This window comes from Chiloscyllium plagiosum, chromosome 6, assembly GCF_004010195.1.
Source record: "Chiloscyllium plagiosum isolate BGI_BamShark_2017 chromosome 6, ASM401019v2, whole genome shotgun sequence".
Taxonomy (NCBI): Eukaryota; Metazoa; Chordata; class Chondrichthyes; order Orectolobiformes; family Hemiscylliidae; genus Chiloscyllium; species Chiloscyllium plagiosum.
Genome location: NC_057715.1, coordinates 117,250,269 through 117,260,908, shown reverse-complemented (window position 1 = coordinate 117,260,908; position 10,640 = coordinate 117,250,269). Strand labels below are relative to the sequence as shown.

Genomic DNA, 10,640 nt, shown 5'->3' with positions numbered 1-10,640 from the left:
GACATGATTTCCCACGCACAAAACCATGTTGACTATCCCTAATCAGTCCTTGCCTTTCCAAATACGTGTACATCCTGTCCCTCAGGATTCCCTCCAACAACTTCCCCACCGGTCAGGCTCACCAGTCTATAGTTCCCTGGCTTGCCTTTACCGCCCTTCTTCAACAGTGGCACCATGTTTGCCAACCTCCAGTCTTCCAGCACCTCACCTGTGTCCTTCTCCTTGGACAGCGCTATCTAAACCCACGACCTCTGTCTTTGAATGTTTTGAGTCTTTTATACCATGTAATAAATTTTAAAAATTTATTCTCCGGGAACAGCTGGCTCAGCCTGCATTCATTACCTTTTGCTAATTGTCCTGAAGAAGGTGGTGCCAAGCTGCCTTCCACTACAGTAACCTCATCCACAGCCAGTGTCCCCTACCCTGTCCACTACAGTAACCTCATCCACTGCCAGTGTCCCCTACCCTGTCCACTACAGTAACCTCATCCACTGCCCGTGTCCCCTACCCTGTCCACTGCAGTAACCTCATCCACTGCCCGTGTCCCCTACCCTGTCCACTGCAGTAACCTTATCCACTGCCTGTGTCCCCTACCCTGTCCACTACAGTAACCTCATCCACAGCCAGTGTCCCCTACCCTGTCCACTACAGTAACCTCATCCACAGCCTGTGTCCCCTACCCTGTCCACTACAGTAACCTCATCCACTGCCTGTGTCCCCTACCCTGTCCACTACAGTAACCCTATCCACTGCCTATGTTCCCTACCCTACAGTAACCACATCAACTGCCTGTATCCCCTATCCTCCAGTAACCTCATCCACTGCCCGTGTCCCCTACCCTGTCCACTGCAGTAACCTTATCCACTGCCTGTGTCCCCTACCCTACAGTAACCACATCGACTGCCTGTGTCCCCTATCCTACAGTAACCACATCCACTGTCCATCATCTACAAGGCACATGTCAGGAGTGTGATGGAATACTCCCCACTTGCCTGGATGGGGGCATCTCCAACAACACTCAAGAAGCTCGGCACCACCCAGGGCAAAGCAGCCCACTTGATTGGCACCACATCCGCAAACATCCACTCCCTCCATCACTGACACTCAGTAGCAGTAGTATGTATCACCTACAAATGCACTGCAGAAATTCACCAAAGGTCCTCAGTCAGCACCTTCCAAACATGACCACTTCCATCTCGAAGGCCAAGGGTAGCAGATACATGGGAACATCACATCTGCAACTTCCTCTTCAAGCCACTCACCATTCTGACTTGGAAATATATCTCCGTTCCTTCAGTGTCACTGGGTCAAAATCCTTGAATTCTCTTAAGGGCATTGTGGGTCTACCTATAGCAGGTGGACTTCAGCAGTTTAAGAAGTCAGCGCCCCCCCCACTTCTCAAGGGGACAACTAGGGATGGACAATAAGCGCTGGCCCAGTCAGCAACATCCACATCCCAGGAATTAGTTTTTTAAAAAGGCATATAATATCCTAAGCTTCACGAACAAGGGCACAGAGTACAAGAGCAGAGAGGTTGTATTGAATCTATATGTAATATTGGAGAATAGTGTGCAGCTCTGGGCATCACTGTTTTGGAAGAATGTGAATGCATTGGAGAGAATGCAGAAGTGGCTTACAAAAATGGGTCCAGGAATGAGACACTTGAGTTATAAGTAAACATTGGAGAAGTTGAGGCTGCTTACTTTGATGAGGTGAAAGCTGACGGGAGATTCGATAGAGGTTTTTTTATGTCATTGATATGGACTGAGTGGATATGGAAAAACTGCTCCTGTTGTAAATGGATGGAGAACAAGAGGGCACAGTTTTAAAGTGTTTTGCAAGAAGCAAGTGTGAGGTGAGAAAAATCTCTTTTTTTTTCTTAAAGCGAGTGGTTCAAATCTGGAACACAGCCTGAAAATGTGGTGGAGGCAGATTCTTTTGAAGCATTCAAGAGAGTATTAGATAATTGTTTTAATAAAAACAAAGTGTTATTGGGAAAAGGCAAGGGTTTGGCACTAAATCAAAATGTTCAAAGATTTGATGGAGATGGAATGAATGGCCTCCTTCTGAGCTCTCTCATTTCTATGATTACCATTAAGTCACCACCTCCCTTGCAATGGTGAGTAATCAATACCCCACAATCAGTGAAGAGATCAATGTCCAGGTAATCTGGTATGATACTGCCTGCAGGAAAATATCTTGAGCACTATTGCAAGCAAGTGGCTGGTCCAGATGATTTTTGCTTAGTATTAATGATTAAAGGCATCGAGAAGTGCTACTCTGTTCTTCTGAAAATGCTTTGGGGTCTGTCCATCTGAGAGGGCAGTAAGAGCCCAAGTTCAATGCTCCATTCAAAAGAAATCACAGTCATCAATGTGATATTCTCTTGACCTGACCTTCGGACAACCTGACACTCCCACATTGCTTACCCTGGAATAATGCAGCATTTTCTCAGTGCTGGCCATCGGTGTTACACAGGCAATAGGAGCCTGAAGGGATAGGTTGGCACTGAAAAGGCCGGTTTACAAATGAAATCATCTTCTGGTGAATCTGTTACCCCATGGGTTATCAGATGTTCTAGTGTTCATCAGTGTGCTAGGAGATTTAATACTTGTGTTCTTCTCCAGGCTCCTGACAACATGTCTGATTCAGAGAATGAGGAGCCAGTGAAACATATAACTACACGGCAATGGGGTTCAGCAGCCAACAACAAGCTGAGCTCCAACTCTTCTGGTCGATTTTCAAGGTAATTAGAGTCCTTGGTCTCCTCGGCAAGAGAGTGGTTTTAATGAAGGAGCAGCTCTGACTATCCTTGAACCCCACTCACTCATTACCCCTGTGGGTTATTCTATTCTGTTGAGAACTATCTCAACTTCTAGTCCAGCAACCACCTTGAAATGCTCAAATTCCTCCATGATCCTCCTCCCTCCCTCTCTGTAACTTCCTCCACCTTCCAACCCTCTGAGATCTGTGTGCTCCTGCAAATCTTGGCTCTTGTGAAAGCCGGATTTTAATCAATCCACCACTGGTGCCCATGCCTTTAGCTGCGTGGGATCCTTGTGCTGGAATTCCCTTCCTATACCTTTCCACTTCTCTCTCTCCTCCATTAAGACTCTACGTAAAACACATTTCTTTGACCATCACCTGTCCCTGATATCTCCTGATGTGACTCGATGATTAGATTGTGTTTGACGATCACTCCTGTAAGGCACCTCAGGAAGTTATGCTACTTTCAAGGAGCTCTGTAAATGCAGGTTGTTGTTGAAGTGACCCTGGATTCCTTTCCCTAAATCTTGGCGTCTTGTTACAGTATGCTGAGCATTGAGGAGGAGAATCGAAGTTGGAGCACACCAGTGGAAAACAACCAGGGCCGAAGAGGGACACCTCGCATTGAGGGTAGAGCCAAGGTATTTGTGGTTTCAGCAGGGCCCTTTGACTGGGCTGACCTGGTGAACTGCTATATGACTTACATCCTTTGTGTTGAAACGATTACTAATCATTTGGAAACATTGGTTATGCAGTTCTTACTGGCACAAGGAATTTCGCTGTCTGATTTGTTTCCCTCCAACTTTCTTATTCTTCTGTGGAATGTGGATGTCACTGATGTAATTCATTATTGTACACCTCTCCCAAACAAAAAAAAAATCTATCATTCTCAAGCCTGAAAGTTCCACTTGTTCCCCAACATCCACAGGTTTCAGTGGGAAGTGCTTTCTGGTTTTCCACTACCCATTGTGTGAAGTATGTCCTCCAGGCATCACCTCTAGGTGGTCTGGCTCTAATTTTAAGGCAGGGCTGCTTTTCTTTGATTTTCTGTCTGATCCCTACCAAATGTGGTCAACATTTGAAACTGCCAGAGTGTGACAACAAGGGGCATAAATAAGAATGCTCCAACAAATAAGGTCAGATTAGGCAAAAATGGTAAATAGCTATTAGGCAAATCCCTAATTGCCCTTGAACTGAGTGGCTTGCAGGGCCATTTCAGAGAGTTATTAAGAGTCAACCACATTGCTCTGGATTTTTTTATCCATTCACTGAATGTGGGCATCACTAGTTGAGTTGGCATTTATTGCCTAGTTACCAATCTTGAACCACTACAGTCCATTTAATGAAGGTATATACAGATTATCATTAGAGATGGAGATCTAGTATTTTGACCCAGCGACACTGAAGAAACATTGAAGGTCTGGAGTCATGTGTAGTTCAGACTGGGTAAGGGTGGCAGACTACCTTCCCTGAAGGACTTTAGTGAACCAGGTAGGGTTTGCAATGATCACTGGTATTTTTCACATTCACCATCGCCAAGAGTAGGTTTCAATTCCAGATTTATTAACCAATTTTAAATTAGGTGGGTGCAGCTGCCATGGTGGGATTTGAACCCAGGTCCTATGAGGTTCTGAATTATTACTCTAATGACGTTACCGCTATGGCCCAGTCACAAGGATGACTTAAGAAGGGATCATGTTGGTATGCTTAGGATTTGCGTTAAGGGTGGAATAATTACATTTGTAAGTTGTGATAGGTCACTTGGGTCATGAAAAGACGTTTTACAGACTCACTGTCCAAATGCATGCTGCATGCAGAGCAAGGAGGGTGAACTCATAGCAAAACTAGAAATAAATGAATACATGGTAGTGGTTGCAAGGTGACAAAGACCTGAGTATCCTAGACATTTGACATTTCAGAAGGATTAGGAAGAAAGGAAAAGGAGGTGGAGTAGTTAATAAAGAACTGGGTCAATACAGTAGTGTGAAATGATCTTGATTTGAAGGATCAAAATACAGGATTATCTGGATGGAAATTTAGAAATAACAAAGGAAAGAAATCACTAGTGGGTGTATATTCTTAAATTCTTAATCAATAGAGGAATCAAGGGGTCCGGGGAAAGGGTAGGAAAGTGGGAGTGAGGAATGTCAGATCAGCCATTATGTCATTGAAGGGCTGAATGGACTTGTGTTTTCATTTCTTAAGATCTTCTGATCTTGCCTTCATATCCCTTGTATCATCTCTCCAACGCTAATGTATCTTTGAGTGCCATTGACTTGCATCATGTTTCCTATGGATGTATATGGTCAGTTGGTCTGTATTGTTTATCTTCCATGTTGACCGCTCCCAGCCCTCTTCATCAGGCTATAATGTATGTAATGTAGGTGGAAATGTGGAATTCGAAATAGACTGATCAGTCATGATCTTATTGAATGGTGGAGCATGCTCAGTGGTCTACTTGTGCTACTCTTTTGTATGTTCATATATCCTTGTATTTCTCTCTCTGTGACTCCCTTTCCTCTGAATTGACTCAATAAGATTCTTACTGTTTGTTCTATATGATGATGTTTCAGCTTCTCTCAGTGAGATGGTGCAGTTTCCAGATATGTATTTTCTAATTTTATTCCCAATGGATCCTCTCCAATCTCGCTCTGTTTTCTTTGCAGCCAACTTCAGTTTCTGCAGGTTCCCTTGTTACCAACAACGTCATCAACATCCTGTCATCCTCTGAAAACAGTCGCTCCAACTCTGCCCCAAACCTGAGCTCGGAAAAGCGCCCTGCAAATGACCCAGCACCATCAGGCCCAGCCAAGAGAGAGCGGTCAGCCAGCCCCGACAGCAATGACAGTATCTCCGGGGAGTTCAATCATTTCAAGCCCATCAGCTGTTCACCCTGCACCCCTCCCAAGAAGCTGCCTGACGGCAGGGTGATGAAGCCCAAGATTGTCAAATCGACACCCCGAAACCTCGGCTGTGGCTTCCACAAGCCAGCCGCCGCTACCACCACTTATGAGGTGAACCCCAATCTCCTGCAGAAGTGGGGCCAGATTCTGCAGGAGCGCCATGAGGAAATGGTAGCCTCCAAGGGCACCCTGATTTCGGAGGACGAGGGTGAGGCTGCTGTTGGCAGGCTGGGAGCAGAAAGCGAGGTTGATGCAATGGAATTTGCTTCATCTTCAAGTTCCCCTGGCCATCAGAAGAATTCGCTAAACTCTGCCCCCTCCCAGGGCTGCCATCAGAAGGTTCCCGAGAGTTGGAGTAGCCACATGGAGTCAATCCCAACCCAACAAGCCTCTGTGGAGCAAGGCAACAGGTCTCAGCACAGCATCAGCACCTCGTCTTCTGACCACATGGGGGCAAAGAAAAGCAAAGGATCGAAATCTTCCTCCTCCTCGCAGGGCAAGAAGAGGCACCACAAGACCAAGCACACAGCGGAGCTGAAGACCAAGCGGACAAAGTGGACCGTCAATAATGTTGGCACAACGTCAGTCAGCAGTCTGGATCATAGCCAACAGGAAGATGAAGACAGGAGGTTAGCAGCCAGGCTCCAGCGACGGCTTGATGCTGAGCGGACCACAGTTAACCGACAGAAGGGCAGTGAGGATGGTTACCCACTGCGGACAAAGACCAACTTTAAATCAAAGTAGCTCACTTGGGATGGCTACCATTCCCTATCAGCTCTGCTGTGCCCAGGGATCTCTGCCTGTTGCTTCCAGTCTGTGCAATGTGCAGGAATAATACAGTCCTTCACTTCATTCTGGCTTTTTTTTTTGGTCTTGATCTTTTGCTGATGCAGAATTGCTGAGTTTAATTTCACTATCCGAGATGCCCCTTCGCCCTGAGCCCCAGAGAAATCTAACCCATCAGCCGGTGGTTGGATGAGGCCTTCATGCTCCCTTTTTAACATGAGAGCTGTATGCTATTATCGACGATCTGTGTTGTGATTTCTTCCTTCTGGGTCCACTCCCGATCCACTGCTGAAATAGCAGCTTTAGAGAGGTTCCCTATGAAGTGGATAATCATTGTGCCCATCTCCTCTGACCCTGGATAATATTGGATCCACATTTTTGTGAAATGTTGCAAGGAGCCTAGATTAATTCCCATTACAAGTTTTGTAGCTGCAAGTTATCGCATCATAACCTATATTTTTTATTGAAAGGGGAATCATTCCTCAGGTTGGAAGAGGGAAGGTAACATGAAAATTTCTTTTCTGTTTCCCTTATCAATGCTGTTCCTTAGCATTTCATCTCTGCCAATGTGTGTCCCTGACTCAAACAATGTATCAGAGTCGGTCTGGGTCCCCTCTGTCTAATCACTGATGTGCATCTTTCCTCCAACCAACAACTTGTACCAGGCTTTTGTATCCATGTCCCCTCTCATTTTGTACAGACACCTCATGTGCTTCTGTATCCAGAAGCAGAGGCCTCTTTTTACTCTCCTAGTTTCACTGGAGCTGATGAATAGATTAAATGACCAGCAGGACCATCAGAAGCTTGCCCTGTGGCATGATGACCACAGGAACAAGGTTAAGCATTTTCTCCCCAACTCCCATCGCTGTTTCCCAGCTTGAGAGAAAGAGAGCCCGCCAGAATGATATAATGTATCATGGAAACTGAGTGGGAGGGCACTATTTGCCAAGTCCTTCTTAAAATGGCTGACAGTGCCAAGTGCTAATCCTGATTAAAAATTTCACCCTAACCTTTATCAACTCCTACTGAATAGGAGATGCCTCCATAAACATGTGATCTTGTACTTGTGCTCCAGGGACTCTCCCTGTGTACTGTTGTGTATTTGTGCAATAACATTACTCTTCACTAACTCGCACCCTAAAGCTGTGTGAGGCTAAGCCAGGGCTGAAGCAGAGAGCATAACTGGAGGTAAGCCAGCATCCAGAACTACCCTCTCATCCTATTGCCTCCACTGAAAGTTGTGAAATCACCATTTTGAGTAAAGAATTTATTTTCTTAATATTGTTGTAAATTTTGTACCTTCAGAAATTCCTTTGAACCTGCTGAGAAGACTTGGCTTTTTCCGATTTGGAGATGCCGGTGTTGGACTGTGGTATACAAAGTTAAAAATCACACAACACCAGGTTATAGTCCAACAGCTTTAATTGGAAGCATTAGCTTTCGGAGCGCTGCTCCTTCACCAGGTGGTAGTGATGAAGGAGTGTCGCTCTGAAAGCTAGTGCTTCCGTATAAACCTGTTCATGTTACCTTCCCTCTTCCAACCTGGTGTTGTGTGATGTTTAACTTTGGCTTTTTCCAGTTCACCTTATCTGTGATGTGTAATATTTCAGTCTAATCAGTACTTGCCATGCTTATAGAAGGCCATCAGCATTCTTTGTTGATTTTTTGAAAGTGTTGCAACTTCATGAAACTTGCAGATAAAGTAACCTGATGCACACACGCACCTATACACACACTCTGAGCTGTCAGCACTGTTGAACACAATGCTGTCTTTGCGTTTTAGATATTTAGATGCAGAGCTCAACTTTCTGCGATCCTTCCTCCTAACTTGCAACCCAGTACCCAGACTAGTTATTATCCCCACCTTATTTGATGCTTGCATTCCCCGTTTGTGAAATGGGAGGGTCACATTTCAGTAAAAGCAGATTCTCTTGGATGGGGCTGTGAAGAAAGGGGGTCTTACCCCAGTGCACCTGTCTTGAAGAGACTGCTTGCTCCATCTACCTGAAGCAGGTATGGTGTGCACAGTTTTGCAGCATCTGCTATCACTGTTCCACCTTGCTTTCGTATTCCAGCATTATGCTGTTCTGTGAAATTGGAACTTTTAAACAAAAGCATATTGGTTTTGACACTTTGGGATTCAAACAGTTTCAAGAGTTCCCCAACTTTTATTCCCACTCCCCTCGCTCTGTTGCAGAATGTGGGCTGTTCTAGACTTCGAACTAAACAAGGAACAACATGGGAATCGCAAATTGTTACTGTGGAGTCATTTAGCCCATCACATCTGCACTGACACTCTCAACATTTTGACTGTGTCAATCTCCTGCCTATTTTCTGTAAACCTGCATTGCTTCCATTTAAATAATTGCCCAATACCACCTCGAATGTTGAAGCTGCCTCAAGCAGTGCATTCTAGAACGTGCAAGTGCTCAAAGGGTCAATTGCTGTCTTTCTAGGTTCTAGCAGCTAGTTGGAGAGTCTAAATGGTCAGTGTGTCCTGTGGGGAGACATACAGATGAGCCATGTACAGATAAGCTCACTGAGTTGCACCTGCATCTATTCAAGGAGTTCAGAGATTGAACCAAGAAGCAACCAGATCAATCCGGTGGCAGAGCCCATGATTTATTCTGTGGGATTACATTAGTTTTACAGAACAGAAACCAGCAGGTTTATCCCTCACGGAAGCTGCCTTCTGCCCAACTTAACCCTTTCCCTGACTGCCTCTTGGACGCAAGTCTTATTTACAGCCAGTATTGGTTGCATTGTTACAGCTCTAAAATCCAGTCAATTTGAGTTACAAATTTCTTGTACTTGTTCCTATGCTGGATTGGAAATAACAAACAAGGGCTAAATATTTTTGTAATCATGGAAAAAATTAAGAAAAGAATATTGGATGAATGAAAAAAATGGACATTTTGTTAATATACTTTATACTAAACCCAGTAAAGCACTTAGGCTCCTTCGAACCCGTTTTAAGTTCTTTCACAGAGTTATTTGCCAAAGAGAGAGATATACATATATAAAGAATTTTTAACAAAGTGTTTGTGGACAAATAATTTTCAGAATGCAGTCACATAACCAATATTTGCACAGAATGAATTTTTCACACCTCGTCTGGACAGATGTGAGTGCCAAAAGGCGTTGGATTGAGGGATGTGTCTGTCACTGTGTGTATGTACATATTTATAAAGAAAAAGACTCTGTCCAGATTACTTTGTTTGCTTTTTCTAGTGTTTGTCTCCATTGTTCTCTGGCAAATAAGTGCAAGTTCTGTTATCTTCCCCACCTCCCCCAATAGGTAACTCAAGCTGTAGGTTTATTAGTGCTGCTGAGGATTGTTACCTCTGTTGTGAAACACACCATTGGGAAAGCATCTGTCTCCTCTGAGATAATTGACCATACGATGTAGGCCATGCAGCCCATTGCTGCCATTCAGTGAGATCATTGCCGATCTAAAATCTCTGATCCCAGTTTTCCTATCCTTGTCCTGCTAACCCTTGACCCCCTCACTTATTATCAATCTCAGCCTTGAATATATTTAATGAACCAGCCTCTACAGCTCTTGGCAGTAAAGAATTTCACAACTGCTTTCCCTCTTCTGAGAGAAGAAATTCCTCCTTATCTCTAAGTTAAATGGGTGATTGCCTGTGACTGTGAGATTATGCCTTCTAGACCTAGACTCTCCCGTGAGAAGAAACAATATTTCCACATCTACCCTGTCAAGTCCCTTAAGAATCTTGTAAGTTTCAAACAGGTCACCCCTCATTCTTCTAAACTCCAATCAATATGGTACAGTCTTCAGTAAAGCCTTTGATAAGGATCCACATGGTAGCCTTTTTGGAGAAAATGCGGAGGCATGGGATAGAGGGTGATTTAGCAGTTTGGATTAGAAACTGGCTTTCTGTAAGAAGGCAGCAAGTGGCGGTTGATGAAAAATATTCAGCCTGGAGTCCGGTTACTAGTGGTGTGCCACAAGGATCTGTTTTGGGACCACTGCTGTTCGTCAATTTTATAAATGACTTGGATGCCGGCAGAGGTGGATTGGTTAGTAAGTTTGCAGATAACACTAAAGTTGGTGGAGTAGTGGACAGTTTGGAACAATGTTGCAGGGGGACTTGGATAAACTGCAGAATTGGGCTGAGAGGTGGCAAATGGAGTTCAATGCAGATAAATGTGAGGTGATGC

General features: G+C 44.5%; 1 protein-coding gene across 3 annotated transcripts in view; it reads left to right on the top strand.

Moving 5' to 3' along the window:
* Positions 1–9,667, top strand: part of rnf169 (ring finger protein 169) — a 29,011-nt gene extending 19,344 nt beyond the window's left edge. For all 3 annotated transcript variants that reach the window (XM_043692546.1, XM_043692545.1, XM_043692544.1), the window contains 3 exons: positions 2,628–2,746; positions 3,311–3,407; positions 5,433–9,667. In XM_043692546.1, coding sequence (XP_043548481.1) covers positions 2,628–2,746; positions 3,311–3,407; positions 5,433–6,413 — 1,197 coding nt within the window. In that variant the 3' untranslated portion in view covers positions 6,414–9,667. The remainder of the gene's footprint in view (positions 1–2,627; positions 2,747–3,310; positions 3,408–5,432) is intronic.
* Positions 9,668–10,640: the final 973 nt, after the last annotated feature.